Source organism: Melopsittacus undulatus, chromosome 2 (genome assembly GCF_012275295.1).
Source record: "Melopsittacus undulatus isolate bMelUnd1 chromosome 2, bMelUnd1.mat.Z, whole genome shotgun sequence".
Taxonomy (NCBI): Eukaryota; Metazoa; Chordata; class Aves; order Psittaciformes; family Psittaculidae; genus Melopsittacus; species Melopsittacus undulatus.
The window spans coordinates 26,565,782-26,587,207 of record NC_047528.1 but is presented as its reverse complement, the minus strand read 5'-3'; the positions used below and the strand labels follow the sequence as shown (position 1 = coordinate 26,587,207).

The following is a 21,426-nucleotide window of genomic DNA, read 5'->3' as shown; positions in this document are numbered from 1 at the left end:
ATCTTTACGGAATATACCTGGATCTCAAAACTGATTTTAGGACAAGATTTTGAGTTGATGCAGAATAATGAATTTCAACTGTTTCTGGAAGCCTAATTCACAGTAACATTCAGTTCCACCTACTTCTTCGAATTAGCAGTATGCTCACATCTGAACTTTGGAACCTGAAGCATTTTCTATAGTTAACTCCTCTTCCTATGCCATTGTACATCTACATTTCTGGCAATTCAGCAGTTACGGTTGCTAACGTTAAGACAAAATCTGAGGCAAAAAGGCAAGTTTGTGCAAACTGCACACATCAGGAAGTTTATGCGTTTCTGTTCATTTCCTAGGGAATTATTTACTTGCAGTGTGAAGCACTGCAGCAAGTTTCAATCAAAGAACTGCATAGTTGTCAAGCAGTTGTGTATGACAGTACATGGTGCAGTTTTAGAAGATTAATACAGCTCAGTTACCTACCTTGAAGCTTCTTTAATAACATTTTGTAGAAATATCAGTCGAGTTTGTAAGCTTCCTTGTACATGTTTTAGTAAAAAGAAGATTCTTTCATATTCTTAAAGAAAAGAGCAAAATCACAGTTACCTAAATGCCTGTACAGATATCTGTTGTCATAGATCTGAGCGAAATACAACACATTTCATTCAGCTTTTGTAAGCTTTTAGGAAATATTACCTATCAACCAGACCTGTAGCAATGATATACTGTTAACATCAAAAAACACAGGATATTGCAGTTAGGATGTTACTGGAATACCTAGCAAGTTCATTTTAATATCAATAATACAAAAAAACATGACTTTCATAAACACTGATAGGTAGAGCAATGTTTTAATCATTTATCCAGGAAGTTTATAGCAGAGGTTTCAAAACAAATCTTTTCAGCTTTAGATTTATTTTGCTCCAGTATCATGGTTCAATATGTTTCCAAAACAGCGATCTAATAAGAATTCTCTAACTCTCACACCAATCATCTGAAAGAAAGATTTTGTATACTTACTCCTTCCTGGTTTTCGGATCTCCTTCATAATTTGTGCTCTTAGCTCTATATTAATCTCTCTGGAACTTCTGCAATGCACTGGCTTTTTCCCTTTGTTAGGTGAAGACACCAGCAAGTTCTCTTCGGTACTTTGTTCTTTATTACCTGATTCCTCATGATTCTCCAAAAACCCATCAACATTCATGTTATTCCCTAAATGTTCATGACCTATATCCTCTGTATGAGTTGCTTGTCGATCCAATGAACTGAACAGAGAAGAAGACGTTGAAAACTCTGAATCCACAGTATTTGGGAAAACATCTGACGAAAGTGGATCTGTAACATGATTCTCAACCACATCATCTATTGTAACCTCATTATTTGTTTCTGATGCTGAAAAAAAACAAAGATACATTTACCAGTTTCACATTCTTTATCACCTGAGAGATGTCAATGAATCAGTTCAGTACTAAACTCTCATAAAAATATGCTCCAGCTTATATACTTTAGTGTACACGCCAGGCATAAGAAAAAGTGTCTGTGAATTTTAACACTGAGCAGATCTCTATAATCTCCTGGCAATTAACGGCTTATCACAAGTATATTCTTTATATGAAAATGGAAACTGCTATATGGACTACCAGCAAAAGAAAAAGCACCTGTAAAATGTGCTTTTATGACATTCTTGTTTTCCCATATTACACTGAACTGACAAAGTTCTCTTTAGGGCTGAACAGTGAACAATATTGTTACACAGCACCTCAACTCCACTCTAAGGGAAGTGAATTCACCAAGCTACAGCAAAATTCAAATTAAGTTAATGTTGTGATACTTTTGGAGCATCTGAATTCCCAGGCAAAGGATGAACACCTTTCTGACTGTTTACAGTGTCTCCTCATTTGGTACAGGAAACACATTGTTTATAGTGGGAAGCTCATATGAAAGAGACTTCGGTCTGAAAGACTATCTTAACTCTTTCTGTAATTAACTCCAGATGATAAATACTCAATTTTCAAAAATGAGGAATAAAATAACCATATTTGGGAAATCAGCCAAAGGTTTTTTTATATAAATAAGTTTTTTGCATAAATTAAAATGCAAACTCTCTACAGATCATGAAGATTCACTTACTTTTGTGAACAGGAATAGGTTTAACAAGGTCAGGCTGTGCTTGTGTGGTTGGTGTTGGTGGCCCTTTTCCTCCGATGTGATTATTCACAACTGGAGGAGTTTGTGGTCGACTTCTGAGCAGGGGTGACATACAACGTCGTCGTTTCGGAATCCCTTGCATATTTGGTTCTCCAGGTCTTTTATGTTTATTTTGAGGCCCTGATACAAACTCATCTGCTTCATCTATCATCATTCCCTGTAATTAAATTAATGTGGAGAATTAATAAATTTTATGCCAAAACCTTATTGTATTAAATACAATTAATGCTCTGTATACTATGCTGTATACCATGTATATGGTGCTGTTTACCATGTATAACACACCATTATGCACTGAACTCATACATGTCGATCAGATCATTCCTAGACCAAATCAGTGTGCTTAAGGCTCTTATCCAACCAACAGTCTGCCAGGACAATTGAGTGAGCTGTCAAGCTTTTCTTTTCAGTAAATTGTAAAATGACCGGAGCATTTAAAAGAGCAGCTCAAAACACTATTGGCAATGTGGTCAAGTCAAAGACAGATACGGACAGAAGAGAGAGTCCAAGCTCTCAGAATTACAGGAAGCTTTTTATGGGGGAAGTTTGGTAAAGGAAACATGATTAGATAGGTATTAGCTGTACTACAGTGACAAACATATTTCATTTACAATATAATTCAGAGGCATAATACTGGATTTCCAATAAAGACTGCCCTCCTTATGGTCCTATTGATGGAAAAACATCTGAGACGCTCTCTTATAAACAGTACTTTTCCAAATACTTGAAAGTGTTTCTCCACTATATTGCTCTTTGAATGGTCAAATCAGAAGCGCACACTCACACACACCCACAAGCACATTTTTGAAAAGCTTTACAGAAGAGTCACCTTTTTGTCCAATTTGAATGGATTGCCAAATGTATGAAGCCTTCGTGGTTGATCAGGATCAAGTTCTCGGAGTGGAGAAGGTACTTGTTTTAGATACTCCTGGTAGTTTCCCATTTGTGCTATAGGTACACTGTGAACTTGGTCTACCATAACAGAAGGATTTATTAATACATTATACTGCTCAGCTTATGACAATTTAATCTATATCCTCTTCACAACACCAGTTTTCAGTCTTTTATCAAACATATTAACAAAATAGATGTGCAACACTCACCATTATTCTTGCCTAACTGGTATTTCTAACATCATGGTTTGAGTGCAGGAAACTTGCTTAAATATATCTGCCTTGCATATTTATCATTATGACAGGGAAATAAACAATACTTGTCATGCATGGATATTAGTTTTCCAATACGTCCCATAAGTTTTCAACAAAGTAGATGGGTGAAAAAACTGAGACCGGGAACAAATGGTAACTAAAACATTACTACAGACAAAAGATACATTAACACAAAGTAGCAATGCCATGCCACATACGGCTTTGATGTAACTCTCCCCAGTTTTAGCCACCCAGAATTTAATTGAGACTGGCATTTTCCCAAAGCAACAGTGATTTTTGGCCACTGAAATCAACAAATTCTTAAAATCCTTAGGATCTGATTCTAAACTTGTTACGGACTTGAAGTTGCCAAGACTTTGATCAAGCAAAATGTACACTAACAGAAATAGCAGAAATAACATTAGATTTTATGTGGTTTAACTCCCTCCCTAAAGAGCAACTTTTCTGCATGTCACATTACATTATCACTTGATCACAGATGTTAATTTGACCTTAGCAGTGGCAGAACTAATGTAGCATACAAGTGCCTTTCACTTGCGTTGCCCTTCTCATTTTCTTGACTTACTTCAACTTCTGTTAGATGCTGCAAAGCACTACCAGAAGACACAGTAGAAATGTAAAGGAATAAATTAGCAGACTAATGCTGTTGGCCTGAAGGGCAAAAGGATCACACTGGCAGTACACAGTGAACAAGCTTACTTTTCCGCTGCTCACAATACACTTCTATGGAGAAAGATCATAATATTCAGAACTGCCCTGTGACTTTTTCCCTCAGATACCCATGACAGTTGAAAAAAGCAGCAAACAAAATCTTATGTAAAAGCCCAAGTCTCCTCATACAGACCAAAGGACAGAGCAGTGAACCTGCAATCTTCCCTTCCCTCACCATTTTTTATTTCCAGTAAGTTACTTAAGAAAAGGCCTAGGGTACCCATGCAGTTTAATGGGAGTATCAGACACCCACTAAGTTTTAAAGCACTATCCTATTTGTTACTGTCTTCAATTTTTTTTTAGCACCAATCATATCACAGATAGACAAAAAATAAATTGTTGTCTAACCTTCATCTTGTCCTTTAAGGAACTTGCGAGTACTCTTCAGTAAATTAGATCTCATTCGTGTTAACTGATCCAAAAGATTTCTTCTAGGTATGTCGTAAGCATTTCTAAAAGTCTGTGGTTTCAAATCCTATGGTTCCAATAAATAAAGTTCAAATTAATACTGTGTATGAAACAGTGTCTAGCATTTCAATGGAAGTATATTGAAAATAACAACATTACACACAGTGGTGCTTACCTTATTCAGCAAAGCTATTTGGAACCCAGCATACTCCTTCATATTGAGGTCTAGAGGTCTATGAGGAATTTCCCCAGTAATCCCCTGTAGCAGATGTTGAAAATCGTTCCTATGTGCCATAGACAGGTTGTGTGATCTGCTTCTGACCTTAATTCCAGTCTCTTGCGCTACCTTTTTGCCTACAGAGCCAATGACTCTATCGGACTCTATTTTGGCCTTAATTTGAAATAAATAAATAAATAAAATTGACAATATGCTCTTAAAAGGATTAGTCAGACTTATTCATTTTAAATTCCTACCTAGAAGATTCAACAATGTGCTAATAAACTATGACGACCATAACCAGGATGAGTGCTTAAGGAGTGCTTAATACATAACCACTTAATGCTTACTACAACTTTAAATATAGTGAACAGTTTGTGCCTAGGTCTTCTGCATATTTCTCCTCTGCTGCCCTTTATGGTATCTAAGCACCAATATGCATGCAATGCTTTTATTTTCATAAAATGCCATAATTTGACTAGTAATGCTCTGCAAATCTCTCTGTACTCTAATAGACTTTTCTACAGTAACAGCTGAACACTACAACTCTCAAAAGACTGATTCTCCCACAACTATAGTTGCGATCAGTCACAAAATGTAACCACCTTTTTAAAACCACAATACAAATAGACATAACATTAATAAATAAATGAACAATAATACCCAATTCTGTTTGATTACACAGATCTGACCCTTAATATTATGTCAAATTTGTACCAAAATCAAACATGTTCATAAATGCTAGATTTTTGGCAAAATACAGGTGAACAAAGTGCCAAAAGTAATGTAGTAATTCACCTGCCAATGTTGGTTTTGCAGATGCACATAAATTTACAGACTAATCAAAATTTGAATTTCTACTTTTTAAGAATGCTGAGTACTACTGGCAGTGCCTTTCAGAAATTAAAAAAGCTTTAAGTACAATTTGCAGTCCATGCTATTACATTATAGGAGTCTAAGATGCCTAAGTTGAGAGATCAGTTCACAGAATACTGAGCAGTATGATTATGATTTAATACGATATACTGTAAACTTCAAGAGGTTTGCTTCCACCAATAATCATTTATGTTAATGTTTTAAGAAAGAGATGGCCCGTAAGAACTCACTAGCTAAGTTACAAGTACTTGCACTGCTGTTTCTTGAAGTTTCAAGCCTATTGTATCATTTTATTATTTTGAACAAGAAAGCTTAACATGCACAGTTCAACAAAATTAAAAGCAGAGGTAGCAGGGCAGAAATGCTTTTGCTGGTGCAGGAGACTAACCAAAGATAACTCTGAACACAGTCAACAATTTCAAAAGGTCACTTGCCACTTCTACATCTGTATCCTTTTTTGAGATTCTGAATTTTGTCAGTTTGTATTTACTGAACACTTTCCATTTCATTTCACAAGCTAAAGAAAAGACATATTCTGATTCTGGTGCACAAAGTACAAATATCTATTTTCTGAAAAAATACTATAACACTTTAACATCAAAGACAACATGTTTTCTTTTGGACAAAAGTATTTTATCATCTGTACAAATAAAAATGCTCCTAAAACATATAATTTAAAAAAAAATAAAAAAATCTCAATTTGTACCTCCATATCTATATCTTCATAATCCAGGCTACAAAGTCTATTCAAATGTTAAGTTTTCCTTCAATTCTGAAAACCAAAATGCTTTTTTGCTAACTGCTTATGTGAAGTTATTAACTTGGTATTTCTGCTCTTTCTTCCTTCAAAGCCATTGAACATGAGTATTTTAAGATCATCCTGATATTAGAATAAGCTTTTACTGCTCTTTTGCTTTAACATTACCTGCTGACTCAACTTTTTGAGATAGGAAATGACACTGTAACTAAGTCCATATTCCACATTGTCAGCTATAAGGTTTGGTGCTCCCATCATTCTCACAGCTTTCTTCAAAGGCTGAAACATGGAATGTATTGTACAGTCATATTTAACTTTGCAAGTGTTGTATACATCAACTAATATATTCATTGCAAATAGAACACGAGGTCCTCAAAATCAGAAACCCAAAGACCTTCAGGGAAGCATTTTTTGTTGTTGTTTTAAAGCATTGCTCCATTCATATAGAATCAATTAACAGAAATATAATTTATATATGAGTCACAGCTGATGAAGTTGTCATAACATTCAAGTCTCAAGACTTCCACAGGCACTCCAGTTAAAACAGCAAGTATCACTATGCATGAAGTATAGCTATTCTTTATTAATACATATCCTGCTTTAAATAGGGAATATACCCATAGTGGAAAGATAACCATAGTTACATGATAAAATAGAAGTTTTAACACAGTAAGTCATCTTACCCCAAGATAATATGGAGGCATTGTCTTCAAATAGCTTTCAAATGACTGTCGCCATTTCAATGTAGGCTTTGCCTTGTGTACTTTAAACAAGTCATCTGATGGTTATAAAAAGAAGAGACAAAATGAAAGACATGTCTAGGCAGCATTGCATCATTTTTTTCTAATAAAAGGAACTCTCAAAGAAACAAATTCTTCAATGCTGAAGTTAACATATGTATTTTAACATGTATATGACAAAGTATATACACACACAAGTTAAAAAAAGAGCCAAAGGATGAAATTAACAAATTATTTATCAAAATGAATTTGTAATTGAGACAGATTGATTGGGAAAAATGGTTCCGAAAATAATGAAAGAAGTGAGACCAAAACATATTTTAATTAAAACATCTCACATGGAGTCTGAGTCACAGAGTAGTAATTGGTGACAAGTGAAACAAGTGACTGATGACGTTGCTCAACATGCTACCATTCTACAAGTGTGTGATTAATACTGGCATTAGTTGCAGTAATCTGCTTAGATGAGATCAATTTTTCAGTTGCCTATCTCCTAAGAAAACTTTTATGAAGTTGTCTTTACCTAGCAGTGGAAGGAGCACTGGATAATTGTAAGGCATCACAAATAAATTCACACAGTTCAGCGCTGTACTAGCTTTCAAGTACCCAAAAGGATGACCAAGTTCACTGTATTTTGCACTATTGCTCACATATACCTGCAATAAAACACATTATGTTGTATGTAAATCCAAAAAAACACATTATGTTGTATGTACTGAAATTTTACACCCTATTTTAATTATAGAATAAAGTCTATGAAAAACAACATTTTATAAGCAACTTCAGTTCAGCATGCACTCTACTTGCCTGCCAGCAGGTCTGAGGGGATTTTCTTTCCAAGATAAACTGGGTCAGTGGTGAAGGTTCTAACTCGTATTTATCAAAAGGCAGTTTGTCAATTACCATCGGCTCACAGTCAGTACAGGAAAATTTCACCACAGGATGAGATGTGCGAGGTGGCTAAACAATAAGCATTCCACTGTTAATAAGTCTGCACAACAATTAAAATGCAATGGTGCTATGACAAGTAACACATGTTCTTTGAAAACAGGCATATTTAAGGAGCCTAGTTCAATACAGGATTCATACATATTGTTAATGAGTCCTAAGCAATTCATTTATGATGTTAGCACTGGCTCAAAATCTAAAGGAATCTTATTTTCTATATAATTGCCAGTTATTTTATCTGGTAAGTCTAGAAAATCAGAGTACACAAGTAAAACTTCTTGCATATACACAAAAACTTTGCAAATGGAATTAAACTGCAGGGAGGACAAAACCAACAAAAACAAAAAACAAACCCACAACAAAACTCTTCAATGCTTCTCTGGGGTGTGCCCATTTTTAGTCCCACAGAAGCAGGCACTGTACTTCTGCACTTGCTGACTTCCTCCAGCACTTTTCCTTCTTGGCAAATTAAACAGTTATAAAATTCAAACTGAATTCTAATGATCAACAGCAGCATGAACTTAGAAAAAGAACCCCAGGGTTTAGAAGAACTTGCATTTTAACTAAGCCTGTGAAAAAGTATTTCAATTCAAGCAGTGTAAGTGCTTGGATTTCCACTTTTTTAATTAATCAAAGGAAAAGACCTTTGTATCTCAAGTTTCAAGTATAAGTTAATAACATAGTTGAAATTTCTTTAGCTGAAAGGGAAAGCTGATGATGATTGGAGCTGTACATATTCTACTGAAAATTCTTCAGGAGAGGAACATAAGCACTTATACTTACCCTGAGCCTCCTTCAAGACCACTAGAATCTGGGGAGGAGCTCAACTGGGAAGGCTCCTTCCATTTACTCTCTTTACAAGAAGGTAACCAATAAATACATAAGATCAACTAAGTAAACACAGGGTTTCTTGGACCTTCCTATCACCTCACTTCGAAAGTAATTTTTCTACATCTATAAGCTCCAGCCTCTTCCTTTTAGGATAGGCCACCCAAATGTTATCTGCCCATAAAGTTGGTCTTGCCTTGAGTGTCTCCACTCTGAGAAGGTGTACTGTCCAAGTGCATACAAAACAGGAGGCCAAACCAACTGCAGGAACTGCAATTCTCTTCAAAGAAGATGCCTCCAGTAAATAGCTGTGGTGGAGTTTTTGACCAAGCCATGAAGCAGTTATACTAGGAATAAAAAAAGCTGCAAAAGAAGTTCAGTGCTAAGACTTGAGAAGTCAAATAACCCTTGGCTGGACAGAACAACTGCTCCTCAGAGCAATGGGAGCCACTATTTTACATGTTGATCTCCCAATGATACTTGAAAGTATCATTACCTACAGTTCACAAAACAGTTGTTGGGGTAGCACTGTTTGAGACACTATACTGCGGATCAGATAACAGGCAGGAAATGAAAAATATCTAACTACAGACTCTTTAAGCAGACAAGAGTTACAACATATGCTAAATTTTAACACCGTATTTTCAGAACACTAAGGAAATAGACGTATTGCAACACCATCAGCAAACTTAGCGCCCCAACATTGCGTAAGGAAGGTTCAATGTGGAATTTCAATTGATGTCAACAGGAATTTAGATGCATATGCAATAATCCAGTGGTTTGTGCAGTTATGGGAGCTATACAGGCTGAAACTGAGGGAAGAATTTTTTCTCGTCTTCTCACCAAGTCAACCTCATGTTTTTCGCAGATTGAGTTCAACAACTCTTCACTTGGCAAGGTCTATTTTAGTAATCTCGATCAAAATCCGCAGCAGCAGGCAAACTATTGACTCTCTACAGTGAATGGAGGGAGATATGCCACTGACAGTGACTACAAGGAGCACAAGGGACAGTTTTCATACAGAGCAACTTGTTAGTATCTAGTAAACAATGACATTTTGTTTTTTAAATTACTATAGAAGATTTAATTTTATTCATATATGCTAACTTGCAGTTCAGGAAGGCATCCACGTCCTTCAGTGAATGTGGCCACAGACACCAGCAATATCAAACCTGTAAATATGACTAAAATTTCATACTTGTATCAATCTTCAACAACCTTACTTCAAAGAACTTCTTTTTTTTTAAACAAAGAAGATAAAAAAATTATTAAAAGTCCAATGAGTTTGCTAGACAGCACAGTAATTTCAGATAAAAAAAAACTGCAAAAATTTGATACAAATTGTCATAAGATATAGGGAACAATTATACAACTGCATTATTTTGACTTCAATGATTAGCAGAAATACAAAAATACATACTAATGATTAGTTCTCAGACCAAAGGAAAGAGAGTGACCTACATTTTTTATGAAAAATGTAAGTAAAATTAATTCTATGGGCAGTATTTAGAAAAAAAAGATGAGTTTCTCCACTTGGGATAAATTGAAGGTGTGACTACACTGCACAACAGCAGATAAAATTATATTCAACTGCTAGAATGAAGACAAAGCTACCACAGGGATTCGAAATTGGGAAGATAATACTGTCTTCTCTTAGTACTGCCTGTGAAGCAATAGAATTTGATAGACTATTATCAAAGTGTAACCATATTTCTGGTTTGATATTTTAACAGAGTTCAAACAGAAACACTGCAGGCATGTACTAGGTTGACAAATCTGTTATGGGAAGTTTCCCAGTGCTTCAAAGTTACTAAAAAGAAACCCCATAATATTATTTTCTCATCAGTAATTTATCTGACTGAACTGCAAAACTGGTTCAAAAATGTCATTCCTTCTTGGATCACACTCTTTTTACAGTTGCTAAAATGAAGCACATATCTTAACATTGAAAAATCAGTGAACAGGAAATCCTGAAATATTCCCCCATGCACAACCCATTGCTTTAACTTCAGTACATACCAGTGTTGGAGAATTTTGATCTGGCCAAAAGGATTCAGGAACAGGCCAATGACCTATAGGAACCCCAGTTTTAGGGTTTGGTCTGACATAAATAAGTTTGTGACAGCTGTGCCAAGGTTGGGGTCCAAAGGGTCTAGATATATCCACCTGGCCATCTACAGAAGAAAAAAGCTTTATGAGTCACAATAGTGTTAAAACTCAGAAAGAATACTAAATAACTTGTGTGAAGTTTAAGAAATATTACCCCCAGGGAAGTTCTTCCTGCAGTTAATATTATTTCTAAGAATAGCAAACAGTTGTCAGTAAGCATTTCTGCAAAAACCCAGAAACTATGAGAAACCAAATAAGCATTGAATGTTTACAGGATCAGAGCTGAAAAAGCCAATTATCTGGAGCCCTTCTTAATAACCAGTTTCTTTCTCCTCCTATTGTTATGAACAGATAACCTTCAAATCTCCATGCATACAAAAAAAAAGATACACATGACTAATACTACTAGACTTTTTACTGCAGCAAAGCAGGATTAAAAAAAATATACCACAAGCACTTCACAATAACAGAGTGAAGTTCTGAGAGGAACCCAGCTTAAAAGCCACTTAGAATGAAAAGTTAGTGAAGGCTCTACAGTCATATTTGCTATTTTAATTCTTCATGCAGCCCCTTTACTATATTAAACAAAAGGATATGTGTATAAACCCACAGTATTTCCATATCAAGCTCTTTACATTTTGAACTGGAACTACTGCTTAAAATTCATGAACCCATTAAACTATCATTGATATGAAGAACTGCATTTAAGACTACCTGAGCAACATGACCAAATGTAGAGGTTTTACATAGTGTGTAGCACCTATAGCCAGAATTCTGATAAAGTACAACACCCTTATAGACAGAACAGGTCCTTTTTTATAGTAATGTCTTTTAAATTACAACATTTTATCTTTCATCAACTACTACATGAAGTTCACTAAGTTATATTGATAGTCATCCCTGCCATTTGATACCATACTGTAAAAAATGTCAGGTACCATCAATCGGTGTGGGATCCGGTCCAGCTTTTTCAAAGTTTATTACCACTCCACTTTGCACTTTTTGCACCAATGACTCAAGACACTGATTCAGCATTCTTGGGGAGCAGACACAATATGATCGACCTAGAATAAAACAGTGAAGATCAAAGTTGTTCAGTGTTTCTATCCCTAATTTTAACTTGGATCATTTAAAACTGTTCACCCACCATACACATTGATTTATCTACGGATCGCTCATTTAAAGCTTCTCCCAAACACTCTGTCTTTAAGCAGAAAGGCAGCCTAGTGGAGCAGTGACAGTGTTACATGCACCTCATTGGAAATGTTCGGGTTTTTGCCCCTCAATGACTTCAGCTCCAATTCTTGGTTTCATTCATGGAAAATGGGCTCCCCCTTGTGACAGACATAAACACTTAACTGTCCACGAATTTCAGTCAATGCCCCATCAGTATACCCTGACATGACAATCAGAAAGCAGTGGAATGAAATCCTTTTGGAACATTTTTTAAATTCCTTTGCTCTCCATCACATCCTCTCCAACACATCAGAAAAGTCACGTTTCTAATATCTGATGTGACCAAAAACTTTTACAAACAAATTATAAAATAAAAGCCTGAATTTGATCTGGAATATAATTCCTAAAATTATAATTAAGATTATAATTAAAAATATAATTAAGATATATAAGAAGAATATCAGTTATGAATTATGATGGAGAGAAAAGTATTGGTTTTTCAGAATTATTATACATCTGCATTACAGGAATTCTGCATTGCATTCTGCATGTTCTGAAGGAGAGGGGAAAAAACAAAACAACAACACATTTCCTTCATTTTTGGCTTCTTCAGATCAGAGTATGATAGGAATTTAGCAAAACTGTACTGCAGAAACAACAATTTTTACAATTTTTAATTGTGATACCAAGATGTATTAGAAAAAATCAAGTTTTCTCTTCTAAGAAACCACTAAAGAAAGTTAGATTCCCACTCTTCCAAGGCAGGCTACATTAAACGGTCTGTAGCTTTAATGCAATAAGTGTCTTTAGTTTTGTTATATTGGAGTTCTGAGTTTTTACAAGTAATATAAGAACTTAGGAATACTTATTCCACAATGTGTACATGATTAATAAACTTAATAAACTGAATTAATGTTCATTTTCAGAAGTACTGACTTGTCAAAGGAAACCAGGGCACTCACCTCCTGTGACTTCGCACATAGGTGTGATTGCAGAGTCATCCACTGGTACCCCTGTCATCTGCTCTGATTCTGGTGCTGTAATACCAGGCAAACGGAGAACCAAAGCAAATAACCTCTGGTCCCATCGAAAGGGTTCCTTGGTCAACTCACTTCCAGGTAGAGGGGAATTGAGGGGTAAATGGAGCTGAAAATAAATTTAAATCTGTGAATACACTGCTTTATAAAAAATCAGGTTACATAGTGATGGCAATGCACTCCATACAAGCATATTTATAACCTCTCCACAGATACTTAGAATTTGATTCAGGCACTGCACTTTAATCAACACTTCAAACATTTCAAGGCTGAGTAATGCATGAAGTTGAGAGTTACAGACTGAGTAGGAACAACCACTTTTTAAACCTGATCTAAACTTCAAAATGAACAGAATATTTTCTTTAGAATTTCAGCACTAAGAACTGCTTCACTGCAGCGTTCTTTTGTTCAGTATTCTGCAGAACAGGCCCATTCTCGGCTCAGTCTTTTCCTTGATTCTCCAAGATAAAAAGCACACCTGAATGAAAAGGTAATGTTAAACTAAGACTCCTGCGGAAGAAATATAACTTAGGTGTAGTTGCTCAAAAAAGAAATCTAGCTGCCAGGACGTCCTACTCCAAAGAACTCAGCTCCAACAAGTGAACTAATGCAGTAGTTATATTAAGGAATCAAAAAGCAGAGATTTTACATGATGAGTATATCCCACAACTGAACTCAAGCCTGTCCTTTAGATAAAAGCATAGATTAAAATCAACTCTGAAACACAAAATGAGGTCTCGCTTACAGATAATAGGTAACAGTAGAAAAGGCTACCCATACAAGGAAGAATTGCTTGCCATGTGCCATTGTGTTGCCTTTGTCTGGAAAGAACTGCACAGAAGTTTTAGTTCAAAATACTGAAGATACCATCCAGGGATATATAATACATGGGAGCATTTCTTTTTGCTTCAGTTCCCAGAAGAGACAGTAAAGAGATTTAAGTTTCAGACTTCAAGCATGCTGTACTAAAGATACAGCAACTGAAAGGATATTATTTATTAACCACTAACAGCCAATAGCCAAAGAGACTAAGTGTACATTTAAAATTCCCAGGGTTAGTGGCTGGTTTATAACTAGTTAACGGAAACAGATTAAAAAAAAATAAAATTCAATGCTTTAGCTTCTATGGGACAGCAGAAGGCATTTGGAAAACTCTACCTTCTCTTTTTGCATCCAGATACCTCACACAGGCTAGTGGGAGAAAGCAAGCTTACCAAAACATTCAACTACAGAAGCCCTCAACAAATAGATGAGACTTACAGCAAGTAAATATTGTCTCAGAATATTTGATAGATCCCTGGCTGATGGTATCACTGTTAGTATAAGCAAAATTCTCCTTTCACCTGGAGCACTTTAGCCATGGTTCATGCTAAGAGCTCGAATAAAAGCATTAAGCCCAGAAGCTGAAGCAGGCTCAATGTTTCCTCAAATATTTTCATTCTCATGCAGCATTCAAAAAATTCCAATCCTCTATCTCAACTCAATGTTAGCAAAGGAAACTACTAGTCTATTCCAAGACTTGATGCAAGTCCACAAAAGCAGCCAAGAAGTTGGCCTTCACTTTTATTTCATAGCAGTTAATTAAGGAGTTTACAACAAGCTATTGACATTGTTTTCATAGAATGATTTGGGTTGGAAGGGACTTAAAGACATTTAGTTCCAGCTCCCTGCCGTTAGCAGGGACACCATCCACTAGATGGGGCTGCTCAGAGCCCCAGCCAACCTGGCCTTGAACATTGCCAGAGATGGGGCAACCACAGCTTCTCTGGGTTCCAGTGCCCCACTACCCTCACAGTAAAGAGCTTATCTCAATCTACCCTTTGTGAGCTTAAAGACATTTTCTGTTGTCCTGTCCCTATATGCCTTTCTAAAAAGTCTCTCTTCAGATTTCTTGTCAGCCCCTTTAGGTACTAGTAGGCTGCTCTAGGGTCTCCCCAGAATTTTTTCTTCTGAACAACCCCAGGTTTTTCAGCCTGTCTTCATAGGAGCAGTGCTCCAGCCCTTGTTAGCTCGGTTTTGAGAGATTAACTTGAAAGCATTAAACCTCATTTCCAAACTGGAAACCTCAGCTACTTCCATTTACACAACAGCAAATATCTCATATTGGGAAAAATGTGTCTTCATGTTTGAACAAGAAACGATTGATACAATCTCAAAGCCACAATAAACATGACAAACCCACTTTACTAACACATGGGCAAGAATAAGGGCACTTTTGATTTATTACTGATTCACATGCGTGTGTTTCCACTTTTCACACAAAAATCCAACAATGCCTGCCTAGCAAAGGGAATTCAGTTTTAGAATAATAGCTACTTAGTAAACAGCCTAGAAACCTGGCTGTAAGAGGACTCAATTGCAAGCACTATGCCATCCTCACACTTGGGGCTATTATTAAGGAACAGTATTCACCAAGCTTTCCTACTGAGATCTGACAAAACAGAGATTTACTAGCTCTGAAGAGTACACTGCATCTGCAGAACATGCCTATGTAACAGCACTCTTTTTCTTCAGGCAGTATATATTTTTAAAATATATATATTTATATACAAAGTAGGAAATTGGACCCTGCACCAACATCATGCCAAGTTCAATTCAACTCAATCTAAACCTTTCTCTGACTTGTTATATTGAGAGAACCCAGAAACCAAGCAGTACTCAAGAGCAGGCCACTGTGTTATATACGATCAGAAACTGTAAGATGACATGCAAAGCCATCAGAATCCACTCAAATGTCCTCACTTTCTTTGCTGCAGTTTAATTCCAGTTAAATTTAACATCTATATTACTGGAGAAGTTATAGATCCAAATCAGGCCTCATTATTCACAGACACTAGTAACTTGGTCTTCTCACCTCCAGTTACTTTTAACTGGTATTGTACTACCATAGCAACTGCATACCTAGCACAAAATAAGATGAGCCTAGAAGTGTACATCTTGCATTTAATTTCTCTTTCCACAAACATATTTCAATATGAAGGCATGCACATCCTGGTCACTGAGAAAAAGACAGATTGAACAATTTAAAGTAAGGTTATTTACAAGCAATGGTCTTCAACATGTTATCTATATAATCACATACAAGTGTCCTCCCAGCTTATCACTAGAAAACCAGTTGTTTTGTCTCAACACTATGTTGTAGGAACATACACACACCCTATCATTCCCAAATGCCATAATGCTACAGTAAGATAGCAGTATGTGCCTTATGCCCCTCTTCCCTGCCTTTAAATCCACTAAAATGAACCAAGAGGGACTGGAGAACAACCAACTGAAGAGATCTTAAGGAACCCTATTGTTGGTGAGGAGGCCTTCTGCTTATTCTGAGCCCATGCTACTACATACATTTATGCAATCATAAACAGCAGCACAGCTTGAAATCCTCAAAAACCAGAGAACCCTATAGACCTTAGGTTGAACAAAAGCTAGGCAAGCATTAGAGAACTCTGCAGCAGCAAGGTAGTTGGTGAAAGAGAACAGCTATTCTGGCAATGACTGCATATACAGGCTTACACATTACAATGGACAGCACTAGCACTGCTTAAGGTTTAGTACCCAGGTAACTACAGGCAGCTCTATCTTAGGAAATGTCATAAAAGGTTGTTACACACTTAAGCACTCAAAAATATCCATACAGTCAACTTCTCTAAGTTGACTCTCTTTTTCTAAAATAGTAAAAAGAAAAAAATATATCTACAAGTAACCTTATTTGAAGGCTTTTCTGGCACACATAAAAAGACACATCTAACATTCCAAACAAATGCAGCATTTCATCCTGAAGGACTAAGGATAGCAACAAGATTCAAGCCCAGCTGAGAAAACAAACCCTTGAGAGACTAACTCTACTTACAGTTACCAGTGTTTTATTTTCCTATCTTTTCCATCTAGTTGTATGCAGTTGTAACACAGAAAGCCACATTTTTTTCTTCCACAGGAAATAACTTCAGATCACAGAGGCACACTAAGTCATCTGACACACCATGTTAACAATATGTTATAGTTGATCATTCTGATACTAGCATTAACCATGAGCAAGCACACACTGAGCTGATACTTACACAGAATTCATGTCACAAGCTCTGGGGCCCAGTGCCAAATGCTGTGATCATAGCAACTGCTGCTTACAGGAATAACACGGATAAGGAAGGACAAGAACATACAGCTCTCTAATGAGAGCTGCTACACATTTCTTGCAGAATTTGTTTAGAAATCAAGATCTTTATCTGGAGGAACTATGATTAAAAAATATGGAGTGTTTACTGTTCCTGGTTACCCCTGAAAGTAAGCAGGACCTTGCCACTTGTCAGTTATTACAGCAGGGATACGAGATGACCAACACTGGGAAGAACCAATGTGATGATGCCAAACAGTTCTGGGAAGAGGAGTCAAGAAAATCACTGATTCCTCCTGTAAGAACCTCTCATAACTGGAAGGTCAGAAGAGTGGCAACACAGAGATGCCAAACAGCATTGCCCATGCTTTTTATTTGCATGACCATTCATCAGAATGTATCAATAGTTCAATAACCAAGTTAGTCTTGCAAACAGGAGTTTAATGCTTCCTTTTAAAACAGAGGGCATGTAGAAGGATGATAAAGAAACATAGCCCAGCAGCTGCAAAAATGAAGTATGACATTTTATTTCATAACGAAGAGGAATAAAGAGAAATCCCCTAAGGCCATTAAACACTTGTTAAAAGAAAGATCGGGAAAGGGCTAAGACTAAATTGGAGGGATCAGACCAGAAGTGAAAGCCACTCTGAGAGGAATTCCTAGCATAAGACCAATAATTAATGATGGTATTCCAACAGAATGAGCTCATCTCCTCCTCAAGTTATGACTGGGACAAGGGAATCTAGGGAAGAATCTGGTCTACATACCACACTGAATGTAGAACTGGCACTGGCACTCTTCAGTGTATTGGCACTGGTGCATTTGAAGTCAGTGCCAGACGGGAAAGGACTGAAAATCTTACTAACTTGTGCTAGTGGAGATGACAATTCCACAGACTGCATCATTGCCATCTTCAGTCTTGAGGAACTACATCCATGAGAGACAAAGTAGTGCTGAATGGGTAAAGGCTCTTTATCTGCAAAACCCGTATGAAATTCCACAAAGGAAAGGCTTGACTGCTTCACTCTAGGACAAATGACAGTGTTCACACAGTGATAAAACTGATTTCATTGGTAAGAATACAAATGTCCATCTGAATGGCAAAGCTTTGAGAAAACTTGCCTCCAGGATCCACGCTGGCTTCACATGGAACAAAACCAGTGTTCTGTAGGTTCTCTTGTACATAAGTTTTAAAAGAACTAAAAATATACTACCTTAGTCCATAAGAACTTCTACATAGGAAGTAAAAACTTGTCATAGCCAGTGGGATATGATCACTTCCAACACCAACTCTGAAAAGCCTCTCCAAAGTAAAACGCAAAGAACAGAAGAGCCACTTCAAAGAGACTGAAAAGCTTTGTTACTGAGCAGAGGAGCAACAGACTTCTGTATCTCTAGGGTGGTGTTACTGTATCAATTTCTGCATGTCCAACTTGAGAGGTAACTGTAAAGGACACTAAAGCTACACCAAATAAAATTCTGATCAATAGGACATATGTTGACAAAAGCAGATGATCATCCCTGAAAGACAGAAGCACTTTTGGATTCTTATTTCCCTGCTCTTTGGTATTGTTAGGGACATTCCTATCAGTACACCTATGGCAAGAGAGAAAAAAATAAAACCACATCTATTGCTGGGTATGAAATACATATTTTGTAAATACACATGGAACAGCACCCAAAGAAACTTGCATTTCATCTTGCAGGAAGGAAGAGCAGTGGTTACTATCAGCTCCTCTCAAAGAAAATGCTTTTAAGTTTGGTTATTTACGAAGAAGTAATTTGTCCACTATCATTAGTAAGAGTATCTGCTTCTCTAGAATGCAGTTTAATCATCAAACCATGCAGGTGTCAGATTTGGCACAACATCACAATTATGATACTAAAACTCTAGGTGTAGCACACACTTGTCAGCCAGCACCACTCATGAGCCAGGCCTAAGTCTAGTAGGTGAAAGCAGTGTCCTGAGTTCAGCTGTAGCAGTCATTCTTCTCCTTCTTAGTAGCTGGTGCAGTGCTGTGGGTTTGACTTTCAGCCTGGGAACAGTGCTGATAACACCAATGTTTTTAGTTATTGCTCAGTAATGTTTACTCTGACCAAGGACTTTCTGAGTCTCATGCTCTGCCAGGGAGGCGGGGAAGCTGGGAAGAAGCAGAGACAGTACACCTGACTCAAACTAGCCAAAGAGGTATGCTATACCACAGCACATCATGCCCAGTATATAAACTGGGGACAGCTACCCGGAAGGGCTAGACCACTGCTTGGGTTGGGCTTGGTATCAGTCAGCGGGTGGTGAGTGGTTGTATTCTCTTTCATTGCTATTTCCCTTATTATTATTATTGGTGGTAGCAGTAGTGGTTTTGTGTTATACCTTAGTTAGTGGACTGTTCTTATTTCAACCTATGGGAGTTGCATTCTTCCGATTCTCCTCCCCATCCCTCCAGGAGCAGGGGGAGGAAGCGGGGGAGTGAGCAAGCAGCTGCGTGGTTCTGAGTTACCGGGTGGGCTTAAACCACGAAAAGCAGCCTCCAGAAAACCCATTTTCTCAGCATAAATTGCAACAATTTAAAGATGTGAATGTGTGACCAGATGGTTGCCTAACCATAAGAAAATGTCTTTTTGGGAAGACAAAGGTGAGAAAGTTGTACCCACATTTGAAGGCAAAGGAACACAAAATAAATTCCTGGCTGTAAAAAATAATTACTCTTGCTGTAAGCAAAGAGTTCATGGCAGTGAATAGAGCTTTCTTACCTAAACCATTTCAGATAAATGAACAAGATTAAAGGAAATGTAATGCAGAATCATTGAACTGTGTATATGAGAAGGGACACATGAAGGTTATACAGTTCACAGTCTTCTGATTGCTCAGGGTCTTGTCCAACTCAGTTTTGAGCATCTTTCATAACAGAGATCGCACAATCACTGGACAACCTATACCAGTGTTCAACCACCCACACAGTTAATTTTTTTTCTTTATATCCTATGGTACAATTTGCAGCTGTCTCATTCCAGCCCTGCGTGCCTGCACGTAAAGCTGGACTTTCTTCTACACTAAGTTGTTGCAGATAGTGGTAAGACACTCCCCTCCCCCATCCCTCAGGCTTCTCTTCTAAAGGCTGAACAAATACAGTTCTCAGCCTCTACTCAGATATCATTTGCTTCACCCTTCTGAGCATCTTGATGTCTCTCACTCCAGGATGTCAGTGTCACCTGACAGCAGACAAATTGCTTCCCCTCAAGAAAGGACTTACACAGCTATGTGATTACCCAATTAGCTCTTAAAAAACAGTATTTTACTGGTAACAGCACTAAATGTTGTAGAAGGCTCTAGAAGTGTCACACTATCCCTCTGTTTAATTAACAGTAACTCACTGACAACCACTGTAAATATGAGGCTGCTATTCTACTCAGTATTTTGGATCACACCAAATCATTCACTGGATTAAACCGAAAATAGCTTAGTGGGTAAAAACGTATGATGAAAGTGAAGTCTTATACAGACATCCCACTTGGTATCATGGATCCAAGCATTCTCTTTCAGTTACTGGCTATGGCTGTTTGTTCGTAGCCCATATAGAATTACGCTGCCATTCACCTTTCTTCCTCTAAGTCAGACAATACAAAAGCATCCAAATAACACTTTTCATACAAATAATTTCTGTAAATGATGTAATAACGTGATATAAGAGTATTAGAAAAATCTGAGTAAGCAACATATGACTGTATTGTCAAACACATTGTACCACATGGAAAAGTCTGGATCCTCCTGTTTAGCTTTAGGACAGACGTTTGGATATTAACCTTTTCCCTGAAAAGGGAATGATCTTAGGGATTTATTGTTGTTTTTTTCTGACTACTGCATGGAATGGGTACAGAGCTGGCCAGATTGACCGTACCCCTAGTGATCTTTCATCTTTTTAAGGAAAGAATTCAAAACAGCCAATAAGTTAAAATAGTTCAGTGCCTCAACATTTTCTATAGCTCCAAATCTGCAAGATGTCTGATTAGGTACTCACTTCAGTATGTTAAGATCTACTGTTTTAAACTGATCTACAGACTTAATTTGAGAAATATTTCTTCAGCTCGTCTTGAATAAGGACACCACCAATTTTATTATAATCACTTCAAGAGCCCAGTGTGGAACACCCACATATT

At 37.0% G+C, this 21,426-nt stretch overlaps 1 protein-coding gene across 1 annotated transcript in view; it reads right to left on the bottom strand.

Moving 5' to 3' along the window:
- INTS6 (integrator complex subunit 6) overlaps positions 1 to 21,426 on the bottom strand; it is a 49,091-nt gene that overhangs the window by 6,644 nt on the left and 21,021 nt on the right. The window contains exons 6-18 of the mRNA XM_034072122.1: positions 13,086 to 13,269; positions 11,886 to 12,011; positions 10,858 to 11,012; positions 7,870 to 8,022; positions 7,586 to 7,718; positions 7,006 to 7,100; positions 6,491 to 6,601; positions 4,648 to 4,863; positions 4,413 to 4,539; positions 3,014 to 3,156; positions 2,107 to 2,341; positions 997 to 1,368; positions 460 to 553 (exon numbers count right to left, since the gene is read on the bottom strand). Of these exons, the coding sequence (XP_033928013.1) occupies positions 460 to 553; positions 997 to 1,368; positions 2,107 to 2,341; positions 3,014 to 3,156; positions 4,413 to 4,539; positions 4,648 to 4,863; positions 6,491 to 6,601; positions 7,006 to 7,100; positions 7,586 to 7,718; positions 7,870 to 8,022; positions 10,858 to 11,012; positions 11,886 to 12,011; positions 13,086 to 13,269 (2,144 nt within the window). The remainder of the gene's footprint in view (positions 1 to 459; positions 554 to 996; positions 1,369 to 2,106; positions 2,342 to 3,013; positions 3,157 to 4,412; positions 4,540 to 4,647; positions 4,864 to 6,490; positions 6,602 to 7,005; positions 7,101 to 7,585; positions 7,719 to 7,869; positions 8,023 to 10,857; positions 11,013 to 11,885; positions 12,012 to 13,085; positions 13,270 to 21,426) is intronic.